General features: G+C 44.3%; 1 protein-coding gene and 1 pseudogene across 15 annotated transcripts in view; both read left to right on the top strand.

Annotated features, from left to right (window-relative positions):
- The window catches only part of LOC307211921 (uncharacterized protein), a 340,964-nt gene that overhangs the window by 163,537 nt on the left and 159,480 nt on the right, over positions 1-17,947 (top strand). For 13 of the 14 annotated variants that reach the window (XR_013836594.1, XR_013836595.1, XR_013836596.1 and 10 more), the window contains one exon: positions 12,710-12,840. The exons of the other annotated variant lie outside the window; for it this stretch is intronic. Coding sequence is in view for 2 of the 13 variants with exons in the window: in XM_079969085.1 (XP_079825211.1) it covers positions 12,710-12,840 (131 nt within the window). In the remaining 11 variants the exon portion in view is untranslated. The remainder of the gene's footprint in view (positions 1-12,709; positions 12,841-17,947) is intronic. 14 annotated transcript variants of the gene reach the window in all.
- On the top strand, positions 14,295-17,538 carry LOC307213404 (reactive oxygen species modulator 1 pseudogene; annotated as a pseudogene). Its single transcript has 2 exons — positions 14,295-14,336; positions 17,006-17,538. The product of its transcript is annotated as a reactive oxygen species modulator 1 pseudogene (transcript).

Raw genomic sequence — 17,947 nt, 5'->3', positions numbered from 1 at the left:
GTGTGTTTGCTTTATCCTAATCTGACCCGTTTTACAACATTCGGGGAGCTTAGCAGTGTCTTGTGCCTGGAGCGGCCTGTGTGCTATCCTGGCCTCTGTGTTATCTGAATGGAGTTGCTGTGTACTGACATAGGCCCCCGGCCAGGATATAGCGTGTGGGGAACTGGAAGACTCGAGGAAAAAATGCTGTCTGCTTTGTACAGTGGAAGCAAAGTGTGCAGCTAAGGCCAGTGAACTCGCTCCAGCTGGCAGGATGGGAATGTCGGTCACACAGATCTGTGAAGAGTTCCGCATGTGCTGGAGAGCCCGTGTGATGGTTTTAGCATGAGCCCAACTTGCGGCAGCTCGACCCACAGTTATTGAGCGAGATCTTCGGGGGCTGTTGTGGGGGGTGGCGGGGAGCAAAGAGGAGACGGGAGGTGGGACGAGATTCAAGGTGCGTGAAAGTATTCCTGAGATAGAGTAGATAAGAGAGAACTTTTTCTCCCTCTCTTACAATACTAGAAGCAGAGGTTCCTTTGATCATGTAAAAGGTAAAGGTAAAGGGACCCCTGACCATTAGGTCCAGTTGTGGACGACTCTGGGGTTGCGGCGCTCATTTCGTTTTATTGGCCGAGGGAGCCGGCGTACAGCTTCCGGGTCATGTGGCCAGCATGACTAAGCTGCTTCTGGCGAACCAGAGCAGCGCACAGAAACACTGTTTACCTTCCCACCGGAGCGGTACCTATTTATCTACTTGCACTTTGATGTGCTTTCGAACTGCTAGGTGGGCAGGAGCAGGGACTGAGCAACGGGAGATCACCCCGTCACAGGGATTCGAACCACCGACCTTCTGATCAGCAAGTCCTAGGCTCTGTGGTTTAACCCACAGCGCTACCTGCGTCCCCCCTTTGATCATGTAGCAAGACATTATTAGTGGACATAGTGAAAGAAGGATGAGTGTGTTAAAGATGGTTACTGTTTCCTGGCTTGAACACTCATAGATTACTGCAACGCGTTATACGTGGGGCTGCCTTTGGAGGTGGTTTGGCAACTTCAGCCGGTGCAGAATTCGGCAGCCAGGTCGCTCACCAGTACAAGACGGTTCGAGTACATTACGCCCATCCTGGTCCGACTGCATTGGCTGCTGATTAGTTTCTGGGCCCAATTCAAAGTGATGGTTTTGACCTATAAAACGCAATACCTCAAGGGCCACCTCTCTCCCTATGAACCTACTTCGACCCGGCAATCATAATCAGAGGCTCTTCTTCGTGTGCCTTGCCCCAGCGAGAGGTTCGGAGGGTGGTAACATGAGAATGGGCCTTTTCTGTAGTGACTCCTTTGTGGAATGCTCTCACCTAGGAGGCTCACCTGGCACCTTCATTACATATCTTTAGGCACCAGTCAAAAATGTTTTTCTTCAACCAGGCATTCGGCTGATTAACATTCTATGTTTTTTTAAAAAAATATGCTGTGGAAGGGGGGAGATTTTGGGGTTTGTTTGTCTGTTTTTATTTTATTATGTATTTTGTGTATTCACTTTGTTGTTTTATGTTGTGAAACGCCCTGAAATCTTCGGATGAAGGGTGGTTTACAAATTTAACAAATAATAACAATAACGATAATAATCTTAATCTCATGGTTGTTGGTCCGGGCTCCGCGTTGGGCAAAAGATTCCTGCATTGCGGGGGGGGGGGGTGGACTGGATGAATTTTGAGGTCCCTTCCAACTCTACAATTCTATGATTCTATATATTCGACAGAAATAAAAGAAAAGAATGCTATTAGAACCTGGAGCCATTTAATGAAGCTGAAGAGTTGGGGATTCAGTACGGATAAAAAGAAGTGCTTCTTCACAGAGGCACATCATCTTGAATGGCTGCAAAAGGAAATCGTACAAATTCATAGAGTATTGAGGCTACCGATGGCTAGGTTGCTAATTATGATGTCCTTCGTGCAGGATCAGAGGCAATATGCTGGATGCACAAGAAGAAGAAGAAGAGTTTGGATTTGATATCCCACCTTTCACTCCCTTTAAGGAGTCTCAAAGTGGCTAACATTCTCCTTTCCCTTCCTCCCCCACAACAAACACTCTGTGAGGTGAGTGGGGCTGAGAGACTTCAGAGAAGTGTGACTGGCCCAAGGTCACCCAGCAGCTGCATGTGGAGGAGCGGGGAAGCGAACCCGGTTTCCCAGATTACGAGACTACCGCTCTTAATAACACACTGGTGTTATTGCTCCCATGTCTTGCTTCCCATTGTCATCTAGATGAATGCTGACAGCAGAAAGCTGGATTTATTTGGGTCTTTGGTCTGATCCATCTTACAAGTGACTGTGGACTGACTTTTGAAATAAGGACAAGTGGTAGAGGCTGTGTGGGGAATGGAGGGGCACGTGGCTAACCATAGAGCCATAGAGTTGCCATGTTGGAAGGGACCACAAAGATCATCTAGTCCAACCCTCTGCAATACAGCCATCATTCACCCAACGTGGGGCTCAAACCCACAAACTTGAGATTAAGAGTTTCATGCTCTACCAACTGAGCTAATGCCGCCATATATTTTTTTATCGCCTCGCTCCTGTGTCTTCAGCAGCTGCCTGTTATGTAGAGACAGGTGAAGCTTTCTTTCCTCCATGCCAGGAATAACTTCAGCTGAAGTCCCAGGCAGCTGTTAAAGGTGCAGGAGCAGAGAAGAAAGTGGCCACCCTATTCTTAGCCACACGAATGTTTCAAAACGCGGCTTGTAGGGTTCGGATTTATGCACATCCTGCTATCCTTTGAGAAGGAAGGCCGTTTGCTCCATATAATTACCTCTCTTTAATTTCGCTTGCTTTGCTTATTGTATGTTAAATATATATATCCTCCCATGGTTATGGTTAGGCCCTTTCCTTGTTAACTCTGTGGGAGACTGACGGCACGCAATGGTATATATGCAAGGAGCAGCGTTATGGATCAGGGCCCTGCGTAATTATGCCTCCAGCGATATGGCGGATGCTGGCATTTGGGGGGTTAATCGGGAGATCTGCCACGGAGGGGAACGTGCTCAGAATGCAAACGGTCACGGGACATTTAAAGCCTGCCCTTCGTCTTGACCTAAATCCATTTGTGTAAATATTCAACTTGTAAACCGAAGGCAATAATGCTGTAAATGTCAGAGTCGAGGCAGTAAATTGCGAAGGAAGAGATTGTGCGAATCCTATTTCTCTCCCTGTCTCTCCCCACCCCTGGCCCGGCCGTCCCTTAAAATCTGATCAGGTAGATGAAAAGCTCATGGAACCAATGGCTACCTACAACCCAAAAGACTTAGGCTGCGTTCCCAATATGAACCCTTAGAGGAAGAAAGAGGCATCATTGGGGACTTAGTTGCAAGCAAACATGCTTTGGTTGGGGTTGCCAGGCCTCCCAGTCATAGCTTGGTAGTAGAACATCTGTTTTGCAATGCAGAAGGTCCATGGCCTCTCCATGGGCAGTACTGAGCTTGATGGACCAGTGGGCTGACTTAGTTTAAGGCTTCCTATGTTTTCTTGTCTGAACCATTATGAAATACAATTGGGGGTGTTGTACGGACTTCTGGCCTGGGGCCAAATTACAGCTCCCTGCTCTGTTTGGTCTAGCCCACAGAAATCTCCAGGGAGATGCTGTCAGTCTCCAAGGAGGAAAGTCATATCCTCCTTCATTTTGTATTGAAGAGGGAAATAATTGTAATTGATCACCATGAGAAGGAGGAGGGTGATGCTTGAAATGTGTGTGTGTGTGTGTGTGTGTTAGAATTGTAGAATTGGAAAGCACCCCAAGGGTCATCAATTCCTACCCCATGCAGTGCAGGAATCTCAACTAAAGCATGCATTACAGATTCTTCCTTACCAGTTCAGATATTTTAATGTTTGATATGGTTGAACTTACAATATCAGGAAAATCATAAAACACAACAGGAATACATTGAATTGCAATTGGGTATAACAGGGACAATTCAGATATAGCGGCAGTTTAAAAAATATATTAAATCTTGATCACTAAAATATAACCTAAAATTATCATTTAGAACCTTAATCATTTTGGTAGTACAGCTTGTTCCCTAAGTTTTATGGCAGTCGCACAGAATTTGGCCATCCTTAGTGTAATCTCTAGATCCTTGCCCTATACTGACTCTAAGGTAAAGGGTAAAGGGACCCCTGACCATTAGGTCTAGTCGTGGCCGACTCTGGGGTTGCGGCGCTCATCTCGCTTTATTGGCCAAGGGAGCCGGCGTACAGCTTCCGGGTCATGTGGCCATCATGTCTAAGCCACTTCTGGCGAACCAGAGCAGCGCACGGAAACACCGTTTACCTTCCCGCCGGAGCGGTACCTATTTATCTACTTGCACTTTGATGTGCTTTCCAACTGCTAGGTTGGCAGGAGCTGGGACCGAGCAACGGGAGCTCACCCCGTCATGGGGATTCGAACTGCCGACCTTCTGATCAGGAAGCCCTAGCCCCTGTGGTTTAACCCACAGCGCCACCCGCGTCCCTCTACCGACTCTATGCTGATGTAAAAAGCAGCCCATGTCTTGCAAGGGCATCCCTTTGAGCTAGCTGTTTTGTGACATCAGGTCAGGTTGTTGCTGCTTTTACAAAAACTAACTCACACTGTGGGAGGGAAACAGAACCTTCCCCAACCTAGTGCTCTCCAAATGATGTTGGACCCATCAGCCCCAACCAGCATCACCAACAGTCGGGGTTTATGAGAGTCGTAGGCCAAAACATTTGGAGGGCACCTAGTTGAGGAAGGCTGCTGTAAGAAATCACATCAATTCAATCTAATTGGACTGGGGGATTGGTACAGGATCTGGCCCATTTCCTTTTTCTCCTGCCTGGGTCTATAAACAATGGCCTGGAGGTCCTCACCCAGAGACTCCAGTTGCCAGTTGGTGGATCCTTTATTCACCGTCTGTGCCGTCAAAACAGGGGGAAGTCTCCCTCTGCTTAAATCTATGGCAGAGCTCCAGTTAAGTCACCCATTAAGTCTAGACAAAAAGATTGAGATCTCCTCCACAAATAAAGTATGGGTGGCTTCTAATAAAAGCAGTTATTTGCTCACAAAGGCAGCACCAAGCTCAACAATGAATGCGGCAAGCAGCAACAGCTGACGCTGCCGTGTAGCGGGGGAGAGAGAGAGAGAGAGACCACCGTAGTTATTAGAATGGTTAGCGAAACGGAACAGGAAACATGAGGAGGTTGTGACATCACCATCTCAACTTGACATGCACCATCTATCAGGGATGGCTTAAGGATAATGAAATAAATCATGCCGTGATGCAATGAGATGGGCGAGATGACCCCACTACTGCTTCCTTTCAGCACTAATAACTCTGCCACCGGAAGGACAGCGTCTGACGAACAGGCGGCAGAAATCTGGCGAGCTACAGTTCGCCAGTTCCGAGGGCACCGTTCCCACGGGCACGCACTTACTTAGTGCCTTGAGAGACAATAAAAATGCTATCAGTACTTTTTGACCTACTTTCCCCAGTCTTTCCTTATTATAACGGCTTTTTAATCATTCCCCCCCTTTCTCCCCATTCACCCATCGCAGCACACGTTTCTTGAAAGCGTTCTTTGCAAAGACATTAGGACAATTGCTGGATGGATAGCATTGGAGAAAGTTAAAGTAGTTTGAGAGAAGCTTCCGTTCCTGCAATAGAACCACCTTTTTTTTTTTGTCCCACTGCCAACTCTGATAAAGTAGGTTTGGCAGGATTTTGAAACCGCAGAAAAACCTGCAGCGCCTCTTTATCAGAGGTAAACGTGGAATTGGTGTTCACATCAAGGACAGCGATCCCTCTCTAAACTTGCCTTCAACTCTCTGAAAAATAAGCAAAGCCTTTTGTCTTGTCTCCAGCTATGCAGAGCTATTACTTCTATAATTACATGTGGTTGGGACTTAACATAAAACCAATTTCTGTTTTTCCTTTAAAAACCAATGTAACCAAATTTGCAGGGTGAGGGGGCAAACACACACACACACACACACACACACACACACACACACACAAATAGCGCTGAAAAGAAAACAAATAATGTGCACTTTCTACCCTCCGCTTGCATCTGGAGGGGGAAAAAATCCAAATCTAATGAAACTTGTCATTCACTATTGTTTTCCACTGGGTCACTTATTAAAAAGGGACTTTATGATTTAATAAGACAGGTGAAGATCCGCAGCAGGGTGTAGTGGGAAATGAAAAATCTGCTCTGGTTATGTCAGACCTCCTTAAAGCATTTGTTGGATGGCAATTTCACTTTATTGTCTCTGATAGCACAATTTTAATACCTCCACTTCATGTGGCGCATTTGAATTCTGCCGTGCCAAGTTTTGTGTAAGAACAGAGGACATGATATTAACCCACAGTTTCAGAGAGGACTATCAAAGGAAAACATGAGAGCATAGCAGCTCTGTAGCCGTCTTGGCATTTCCGAAAGAACCCCGGGTCTTATAACTGCGGGAGGGTGCAAAGCATTCTTTGTTAAAGTTATCCTAACCTTGCCACTTTCTGAACAGATTTGAGTAACTTTCTGTTTAATCCGTAGTGCTGAGGGTTGGTGCAAGACATTTTGCTGCCTGAGGGGTACCAGCAAATTGAGGTTGCCCAATTAAAGTGGACTTGGCATTCCAATGCAACAAACCTGCCTCTGCCCCACACAAACAGAATGTTTTCAGATAAGGAAAGTGATGGGAAAGCGCACTGGAAGCTCTGGGGTAACAATTCCTCGATGCAATGTCATATAACCTCTTTTGCAAACAAATCAAAAGGAATGCTCAGTAAACAGCTCACCAGGAAGCAACATGTGGCTCTGCCATAGCCTCTTGTCGTCTGAAAAATTGGGATAGTAATACTGGCATTCTTTACATGATAGGTGCAAGGATTCTTAGCGGGTTAATTCCCATTGCCTCAACGTGTTGCAGCAGCACAAGGAGTTCCACTTGTGCAATAGATCTGTTTCTTCCTATCCTCCTACCCACCCACAACCTGCACCCTCCTCAGATCTGCTCCAGAGTGTTCGGGGAACCTTTAGAGCAGATTGGGGAGGAGAGGGGAGAAAGAGTTTTGTTGCACAAACAGAAATCCTTGCACTAATGGAACAAGTCACTTAGCTCTCCTTTGGATACAACCCAATATGTACAAAATGCCAAGATAAAGTTTTATTTTATTAGGAAGTACAGGTGTTGGGGAATGAATGATAGTCACATTATTCAGGCAGCCTTTTTGACGCAAAACTTCTGTGCCTTACCAAATTGGTAAAAGAGAACCATCAGATATCATGCTAAAGGAGAGATCTAAGGGAGACTCACCTGGTCTCATGGCATTATCCTTCAGGCTTCAGGTTAAGACTTTTTTATATACTTTCAGGCATTTTAATAGTTTGCACTTTCAAATAGCTTGTTACATATATAGTTCCAAACACTGTAACTGAAGTTGCTGCCGTGCTGGATTTTGCTGCTACAGTATTTTAATTTGGGAGCTGTGCAAATTATATGGTTTGTCTTAATACCTTTAATTAGCTAATTGTATATTTTATTACCGTTTTGTTTCAAATTACATGGTGAAGTGCTGTGGGATAAATATTGTGAAGCATGGTACACCTGAGATAAATAGGTTGTGCATTGTAGTTGTAGAATTGGACTGCGGCTGAAGAGACCCAGGTTAAATTCCTCGCTTGGGTGACTTGCTCTCAGCCTCACTTGGGCGTTGTGAGGTAAAATGGGGAGGGGAGAACCTTGTACGTCACCTGGAACTCCTTGGAGGAAAGATGAGATTTAAATGTAATAAAGAATTAAAGAAATGTGGCAAACATCCGCAGGGAGTGAGTTCTTTTGCTGGGGTTTTCAGTCTATTATTATTATTATTATTATTATTATTATTATTATTATTATTTTATTATTTATACCCTGCTCATCTGGCTGGGCTTCCCCAGCCACTCTGGGCAGCTTCCAAAAAAATATTAAAATACTGTTTTAGTCCTCCTCTTAGTGATTGTTTATTCTGATGTCATTCTCTGTTGGCGGATTCGCTCTGGTTTGATTCCGTATTAGATTTCGAGTTTATGTTTTATTACATGTGCATTGTATGGTTTTAATTTCTACTTGTAAGCCACTTAGAGATTTATAACTGGTACATACGACAAGTAAATGAACCTCTTAATGTAGGTGACAGTCCCTATTGATAAATGAGGCCGTCCTGATTTTGTTAACATCCTGTCCCCAAATCTGTAGGTGCAATCCTGTTCGTTGACCAAAATGCCAGTGCCTTGGCGACCTCTATAGTCACTGTGTGTATTCCAGATTTCTGGATACCACATGGCTGTAGCAAGCAACAATTTCCCCACATAATCCATATACATGCATGTGTGTGTGTGTGTGTGTGTGTGTGCGCGCGCACACACACACACACACACACGGCAACTGCTTCATGTAGTGGCTGTCATGCTACATAGCAAGTCACCATCTGGATTTCCATCCGGGGACCCTCTAAGTGTCCTCATATTTTCCAGGGACAGTACTGGATTTGCAGAAGCCGTCCTGGTTTCTGATTTGATCCCAGAATGTCCCTCTTTTCCTTAGGACGTTCCTATTTTCACCAGAGAAATGTTGGAGGGTATGGTGTTATGTGAGCCCTGAGCCAAGGACATAAGAAAGTATACAACTTTTAGAAGACATCTGAAGGCAGTCGTGTATAGGGATGTTTTTGTTTTTAATGTTCAGTGTTTTATTATGCTTTTATATATGTTGGAAGCTGCCCAGAGTGGCTGGGGCAATGCAGTTAGATGGTTGGGGTTTAAATAATAATTATGGATAATTGTTGATAATGGAATAGGACATGCCTATTTTCATCAGAGAAATGTTGGAGGGTATGTGAAGAGTCTCCAGTATGCCACTGTTGTTCTTGAGTAACTGTGTGGACAGACGCTGTGGTCTAAACCACTGAGCCTCTTGGGCTTGCCGATTGAATCCCTGAAACCGAGTGAGCTCCTGTTGCTCTGTCCCAGCTCCTGCCAACCTAGCAGTTCGAAAGCACGCCAGTGGAAGTAGATAAATAGGTACTGCTGTGGCCAGGAACTGAATGTGGCCTTCCAGACCTCTGAAACTGACCCTCCTTTGTACCCCAAGAGTTTTTGCCTGACTGGAACGTGCCCCTGAACTCTTGCTTGTCAAATGGAGGATAGGGAGGGGTATGTGGAAACGAGCCTGCTGTACAAAGATAAAATTTGCATGCATTGCTCTGCTCACTTTTGCCTTTGGCCCCGCCCACCACTTACCTGTGGCCCTTGGAAGGCTAATCAGAAGGGAACATGGCCCTCATGCTGTAAAAGTTTCCCCACCTCTATGGAGCCAAGAGTTTCAGCTTAATGTCCGTGCGATCTATGCTGACTGTAGAACAAGGCTGCGCAGACATTTTTGAAATACGAATTTGGTTGGTTTTGACCCATTTCCTTCATGGTCACCTCAGACTGATGGAAGTTGTTGCTCCCTAGGAATCCTACAGTAAATAAGGAGTTAAGTGCTGGCAGAAAGATTCTGGAAGGAACATCTTGAATTTGTTTGCCACTAATCTAGAAATGCAGAGATTTCCTTAATTCTCAACAAATTTTGGTCCCCCTCAACAACATATGTGGTAAAATGTTACGGGCATGTGTGGAAAAGGAGTTTTAAAAGGCTTACTTTTTCCATAGTTAAGCCCATTGTTATCCTCCAAATTGTAATCTTATCATGTATACAAGCTGTTCCATATAAATAGACCCATGTATATTTTCAGTAGTTTCAGCTGAAACCCGTTAAGAGCAGATGTGCATATGGTTGCCTGGCAAGGATCCCTCTAAAATGTATTTTTCCGTTAGGAAAGTCCCCCCCCCCCAAACCATCCCCTTCTCTTCTCTGTCCTAGGGAGGGCTGGCGGGGAGGAGAGAAGAAAGGAGGAAAGTGGTTTCGTTCATCATTAGAACAAATCTCAAAATGTTTTTGAAGCTGGCTTGGTTCGTGACGTTTATTTACAGGCCTTTGTGAACTTGACGTGCTGAGCAAAAGGTGCCTAGAAATTTTTTAGCCCAGGGGACATCCTTTCCCAACATTGCCGCTTCATGTTGCTATCTCAGGCTGGGATTCTCAGGCATGATAGAGGTGTCTAAGGTTATTCACGTTGCTGAATAAGGTGGCTAGAGAGAAGTTTTCCTTCCCCCCATAACAGTTGAACCTGGGGCCATCCAGTGGAGATGAATGTTGGAAGATTCGGAACAGGCAAAAGAAAATACTTCTGCTCAGCGCGTAATTAAACCGCTGAATTCGCTTTTGCCAGGGCTGTGTGCGCACCAGTGGCTCAAAATACAGCTAGGCTGTTCTTTCCGTCAATTCAGATTTAAGTTGGTTTGGGGTAAAGCATGCCAAACACAGCATTTCATAAGAAACAACAGTATTGATATGGGTTGCATTTAATGCTGTGTGTACACTGCTTCCTAAACAAGTTGTATTCATTCAACTTGTTTTTATTATTGGTTGTTAGCCGCCCTGAGCCCAGCCTTGGCTGGGGAAGGCGGGGTACATATATAAAATTTATTATTATTATTATTAAACTGGTGGTATATGCACACACCCTCTGTGTAAATGCAGTGGAACCTTGGTTCTTGAACTTAATCCGTTCCAGAAGTCTGTTCGATTCCCAAAACAGTTCAAAAACCAAGGTGAGGCTTCCAGTTGGCTGCAGGAGCTTCCTGCACTCAAGTGGAAGCCACATCAGATGTTCGGTTTCCGAAAAACGTTCAAAAACACTTACTTCCGAGTTTTCGGCGTTTGGGAGCCAATTTGTTCATCAACTAAGCCATTCGGGAACCAAGGTTTGACTGTATTTGCATTCAGGTGCTGGTAAGTTTTAAGGCTGCACACCAAACTCTCCAGGGACAAAGCTGCCCTTGCAGCAGGCAAAGCTTATCTTTGTTTCTGAGCTACAAGCCAAAAATCAACAGATGCAGCGTTCCCCCCCATTGCATCTCCAAGTTAGGAAAAGCTTGCCCATCATCCTGCAGACATAGGTGCTCTGGCAGTGGGGGCTGGAGGAAGGTAGCAACAGGTGCCACAGATGATATCAGCACCGAAAAAGAAATGGTGGAAGCACCCTTGCCTTAATGTTCTTGGTCATTTCCCATGCTGCAACAGGAAAAAGCTATAAGCAGACCTTTTGAGGTGAGCTCTCCATCACACCTGTCAGTGTTGTGGATGGGCAGGAAAACAGCTAAGCCCTCTTGCGCCAGACAGGTTTGGTGTGCAGGGATCGTCACCAGATCCCCTTAATAACTGCTGTGCGAGCACACCTGTTACTATGCCTGCCCTCACAAATAGAGATAAACATAGGAATCTGCTGTGGGTCAGACCATTTTTCCAGCTGCCTACTCAGACTAGCAGTGGATGACCAGGGTCTCTGGCAGAGAGCCTTTCCTCATCACCTGCTAGCTGACTCAGTCATTCATTTATTTAAAGTATTTTGAAAAAGTAATAATAATAATAATAATAATAATAATAATAATAATAATAAAAGTGTGCACTCCACCCCCGGGACAATTCTATTGTAACTACCTCCCAAACCTCCCAAAATTTCAACACTTCTTGCGATGGTTTGACCCCTTTCCGTTTTAACAGTACGAATTCTACAAACACCTTCCATATCTCCTCAGAATCATTTCTCCTGCACATTCCCCCTCTTACCTTAATAGCACATGTTAATTTATCATTAATAGCTATATCCCACACCACTTTATACCATTCTTCCACTTTATTTTCTGCTTGCCTCTTCCACTTCCTAGCTACCATAATTCGTGCAGCCGTTAATAAATTTGTGAGCAAGTCCTTCATAGCCTGCGAACCTTCCACCCCATCATAAATTGATAATTATGCTACCTCTGGACTTACGGTCAGCTTTAACCCAGTGATTTCTGTTATCTCCTGAAACACTGTTTACCCAAAAAAAATGTACATATTTACACCTCCACCACATCTGAACATAAGTCCTGTACCCGATTCTTTTAATCTGGAGATACCAAGGTCTGATCCTGCAGTCTTCTGCATAAAATGCATGTGCTCAGATTCTGAGCTCTGGTCTCTCCCACTAATCATAATGATTCGTAGTTCTGCCCTCAGGGGCTTCTCGACGGACTCTGCCTAAAAAATGTAAAATGTAGATGTGAAAAGAGGTGTTTGGAAATCTAAGTATCGTACTGTGATTGGTTATGGTTCATTCTTGAGTGTACACCATATAGATCTAATTTATTTAAAATATTTTAGACCCATTTCCATAGCTAAACCATGTCTAAAGCACTATAACGAGAAAGAAGACAAATTAGTACAAAATTTCAAAATGTGGTTTGTCATGTTTTTGTTATGTATTTTTGTGTTTTTTATATTGTAATTTTATGTTGTGAACCGCCCTGAGATCTACGGATGTACAATACAAATTGTAATAATAATAATAATAATAATAATAATAATAATAATAATAATACCTGGTTATTACACTGAGTTACACACTTGGGTTTGTTGCTATTTAATGCCTGAACTGGCCCTTAGCCAGCTCTTGAGTTTTGTCTTGTTCGATGCCCTGCTCATGAACCCAGAGTCATGGATACTTAATCAGTGTGATCCAGATTAACGAAGTTTGAATCTGCAAGCAAACGCTTTGCCCGCCACATTTATTTATTTTCCCTTTTCTGGTTTTCAGGTCTTCCTGATGATGCACACAGGTCCCGTTGCCTTGTCTTGCATCATGCCATGTCTCCAAACCACATGCTTTCACTCAGAACAAGCGGTTCTCTCCTCACTGCCTGGGAAACAGCAGCTATTTCAAAAGAGGTACTTCTGCATGGCTAAAAATATCACCAAGTGCAGGAGGGTGCATATTAGTGCAGTAACGTCAAGGGGGGGGGGCACGAAATGGAGTTGCTTTTCCTCATTTGGAAAAAAACAACAACCCACACACACACAGATGGCATGTCAATCAACAATGAACCTGGGCTAATTGCTCCCAAGGAAATGGCTGATCTTGTTACTAATGGTACAGTTTCAGCTGTGTGCTAATATAATAGAATGAGGTCACAGCGCATTATCAGGGCTACGTCCTTGAACAGTTGGTACCGGGAGACCTTGCATCAACTCACGTAAAAATTTGGGAGCGGGAGCTGTGTTTTTGGAAGTTACAGAGCTGTCATTTCAGGATTCAGTTGGCAGGAGTTGCTTTCTTTCTTTTTAAAGAAACCTCTAGTCATTTTGTCTTCCGTTTTGCTGATTTAAATGGTGCTTATTGGTAAGTGTTTGGCAGTAAGTGAGCGAAGACTATAAGGTGGTGTTTGGCTAAACAGGAGTTTGTACAGCAGAAACGGGGAGTCTGTGGCTCTCTGGTTGTTGCTGGACTACAGCTCCCATCATTCCTGACTATTGGCTGTGCTGTGCTGGAAATGATGGGAGTTGAAGTCCAACATCTGGAGGAACACAGTTCCCGCCACCTCCTAGTTGTATACAGTAAGTGGCTAGGATAATACGTGTCTTGTGGATAGCCAAGAACAGTTTCCACAATTTGTTGCCTCTGCATTTTTCCAAACATTATCTTGTTCATAGGGATGGAATCTCAAGGTTTTGAAAGATTTGTTTTGGCAGCCTATGGACTTCTGAGCCCAGTTTAAGGTGCTGGTGCTTATCTTTTTAAAGTCTTAGATGGCTTGGCATCAAAATACCTGAAGGCCTATGCCTTCAGGAAAGGCCTTGTTCCAAGTACCCTCTCTAGTAGAAGTATGCTGTGCCTTCTGCAAAAGAGAGATCCTTTTTTTGTGTTGGCCCCCTGACTTTGTAACACCCTCTATATAAGGGATGCACACCTGGTTGTCAACATTACAGGTTTTTTTCAGCACTGGGTGAAGCACTTCCTGCTTTTAGCTTTTTGGGTTCATATTTTCTGTTGTATTTCATTACATTTATTCGTTGGTTTTTACATTGTATTTCTGTGTTGTGCTAATTTTATCCGCACGCTTGTACACTGCTAAGAAATGTGGCACAAATAAGTAAACAAACGAGCACACAAAGGTGAAAGGCCCAAGAATATGTGACTTGTTTTACCTTCAGTGCCTTTTAATTGCCTTATGGAACATCATGGGCATAGCCAGCATTTATGGGGGGGCAGGCTTCATGGGGGGCAGAATCTCAGTTAGTTAAGTGTTTTTATTGATTTACTTGATTTGGGGGGGAGGCAGCTCCCCCCCCTGCTCCCCCCTTGGCTATGGGAATACAGTCATAACTTGGTTTTTGAACGCCTTATGACCCGAACGTTTTGGCTCCCGAACACCGCAAACCTGGAAGTAAGTATTCCGGAAGTAAGAAGTTCCTGCAGCCAATCGGAAACCGTGCCTTGGTTTTCGAACGTTTTCAGAAGTTGAACGGACTTCTGGAACAGATTCCGTTCGATAACCGAGGTACAACTGTACTCTTCCCCGCTCCCTTTGAGGCATTTATATGAGAACAGTGAGCACAGTGAGCGGTCGTGGTGTGGAGGTTGAGACCCCCAGTGGCTTCATGAAACAGAGAAAGCAGGTAGCGCACCCAGAGCTGATTCACATTTTTCTCACCAGCAGGATTTTGCTGACTCAATCAAGAGTCCTGTCCCCCCCCCCCCATTCCCCATTCCCCAGTTGCTGGAACTGGAGAATGTAAAGCCCAGTTGTCCGCATGTATGACGTGAGCTCATGTGTGTCACTTCTCTGCTTTCTCTAAGATGCATTGACATGAAAGAAATTAATGTACCCTTTCATGTTTAGAAAAGAAGCTCTGTGCATTCTAACAGGCACTTGCGTATTTTAAGACTGCAGCTCCTTGGCCAAATATGTGCTGTACATGCTTAAAAGTGCTTGGTTCTGTTTGGCAAAGTGGCACTTTGTATATGCTCAGATACATCCAGGTTGAGGTGTCAGAATTTTTGCTATCTGGAGATTGGAACCCTATCTTCCCTCTGAGGGAGCAGGAACATTGGCGTCCCCCTCTGCCTATGTTAGATCTCAAAGCCAGAATGATGGTGGGTATTCCATTTCCCACTTTCCTGGAGAGAAGGATAAAGTGGTACCTCGGGTTACAGACGCTTCAGGTTACAGACGCTTCAGGTTACAGACTCCGCTAACCCAGAAATAGTACCTCGGGTTAAGAACTTTGCTTCAGGATGAGAACAGAAATTGTTCTCCAGCGGCATAGCAGCAGCAGGCTAAAGTGGTGCTTCAGGTTAAGAACAATTTCATGTTAAGAACCGACCTCCGGAACGAATTAAGTACTTAACCCGAGGTACCACTGTATCTAGAGACCCCAAAAAAGGGGTGGATTCCTTAAGAATGGCAATTCTAACAAGTCACACTAAAAGTGTTTTACAAAGGCACCCCCAAAATTTCCCAAAATAGGGTCAAGAATTTTCCAGGGACAGGAACCAGACTGTTGGAAATCTCTCCTATAAATAGAGACCGCTGGAGTCTTGGAGTTGCCCAGAGACCAAATACACCTGTAGCATTGGTCCTTCAACGAATGGTCTAGGGTGTGATTTGTTCCATTAAATGGCATTTCTTTGTAGAGCAGATTGATATCAGGAATATAGGATCAGACTCTAGAAGAGATGAATCACTCAGCTCTTCTTTATGATAACATCCTTTCCTTCCCCCTCACCACACACCCGGCCTGCAGTCTTCTCAGATCTTCAAGAGTAAAGGGATTTTTTGTGAAGCTGATGCTGAAAGAACATGTGAAGAAGAAAAATGTTTTGTGTATTCTTTTAAAAAAGAGAGAGAGAAACCTCAATCTGGTGTGTGTTGTTTCTGAAATTCCAAGGTCCCCTGTATTTTTAAAAGGTGGTGGTTTGGGGTTTTACAAACGTTGTCCTCATATGAGATTTTTCATATGATAAATAAGATGTTCATACGAACAGTGATTTTCTTTCCTAGCACAACAGGAGGGCAGAGAATTGCCAGGCCAGAGGCTAGCAGTGGAATGGCTTTCCCTATATGGAACATCCATACAGATGCAAATCCCTGCTCAGTTTTCCCACTCCCTGGGTATACTTTGGTCCAGATATCTACTGCTCTGCTTAACCTGCTTTGACACTCATTACAAAAATAAATGAAGTACAGTGGTACCTTGGGTTACATATGCTTCAGGTTACATACGCTTCAGGTTACTGTTAAGTTGTGGGTTGACATAGCAGACGACACAGCGATTTCTCCAAAGCAGCTCTTTATTTTGTAAGCTGGAACAGAGCTAAACTGAGGAGCTCAGTCAGCCTGCTTATATAGAGCTCCAGAACAATGTAACTGTTGCCATTTTCTAAAACTATCCAATCCCTGAACATCACTTTTCGATCCTTCATTTGCATACAAAACTATCCAATCACTGAACGTCACTTTTCAATCCTTCATTTGCATAACTATCTACAGTATCCCCCTGCTGGCCCAGGGTGAGAACTTCAGTACATAACAGTTACAGACTCCGCTAACCCAGAAATATTACCTCAGGTTAAGAACTTTGCTTCAGGGTAAGAACAGAAATTGTGCTCTGGCGGTGTGGCAGCAACGGGAGGCCCCAATAGCTAAAATGGTGCTTCAGGTTCAGACAGTTTCAGGTTAAGTATGGACCTCCGGAATGAATTAAGTACTTAACTTGAGGTACCACTGTACAAGCATCCACCACTTACGTATGATTGATTCGCCTGCACCCACATATATACGCGGTGCCAGGAAATCAATCAATTCAAACCTGGAAATGGCAAAAGAGAGCTGGAACGTCCTCGTGGCTGGAGAGGAGACCCTCTCCAGAGCCTGAAGAAGTCAATGAGCCAAAGTCTAGAAACAAATGTTTAAAAGGCTTTGTAAAAAACCACAAAAAAATTATGGGCTCCAAAATGGTGCACAGAAACTCTCACTGCTGCTGCAGTACCCTGCTCAATAACTTTTGGGAGGGTTGCATCAGGCAACTCACCACCTTTTAAAATGCAAAACAGTTGGGGAAACTTGGGTTTAACAAAGCACGGAGTGGTCGAGATGCCTGTGAAGTGGGACCATATGGCCAATCCCTACCTAGTTGCTTTGACAGAGTGAAAATGGGCTCCATGATGGGCTTTGCTGTTGGTATGGCAGCAGGTGCACTGTTCGACACATTTTCGTGTCTCAGGTTTGGCATGAGAGGGCGATAACTGTTGGGTGGTGTTGGCAAAACCATGATGCAGAGTGGTGGAACTTTTGGGACATTTATGGCAATTGGCATGGGAATCCGCTGTTAATGTTACTTTTCTATCACAAAGACCAATGCCCCTGTAAGTTGGAAGTTCTGCTATGCAGTAGAATAAAAATCTCTGCACCAAGATTGAATAATCCATCAAAATAAGTTTCGGCCTTTATTGCTGTAGCAAGGGTTTGTAAATCTTTTTCTCCATAACAAAAGTGGCAAAGGCAGTGGAGATTTAGAAGCAATGGAATCTCTGTATACAATGGATCTCCGTGGTTGTGACCTCAAATAAATGATCAATTATAGGAATCATTTTTTTTAAAATGGAAAGCAATTTGACGCTCAGGTATCTGAAGGACCTCTTTTTCCTGCATGAATCTGCACGTGCATTAAGATCGTCATCAGAGGCCTTTTTTCTGCTTGTGCAAACAAAGACCCACCATCACCATCTTTGGAAGTGAGATAGACAGGGCCTTGTAGATGGTGGCTCCCTGACTTTTGAATGCTCTGCCCAGGTGAGGCCTGTCTGGGCCCAATTCTGATGTCATTTCCCTACCAGGCAATGACTTCCCTTCCCTTTCAGATCTTTTAGTCTCCTGCTTTATTTTTATGCCGAGAGACTTTGGGCTGTTCTGCTGGTTTCAATAATCTTTATTGGTTTTCATCATTTGCTGGTGCTCCCCACCCCCACCCTGTTCTCCTTAAATGCTGCTTTTAA

This window comes from Podarcis cretensis (genome assembly GCF_951804945.1).
Source record: "Podarcis cretensis genome assembly, chromosome: 3".
Classification (NCBI taxonomy): Eukaryota; Metazoa; Chordata; class Lepidosauria; order Squamata; family Lacertidae; genus Podarcis; species Podarcis cretensis.
This window is presented reverse-complemented; position numbering and strand designations above follow the sequence as displayed.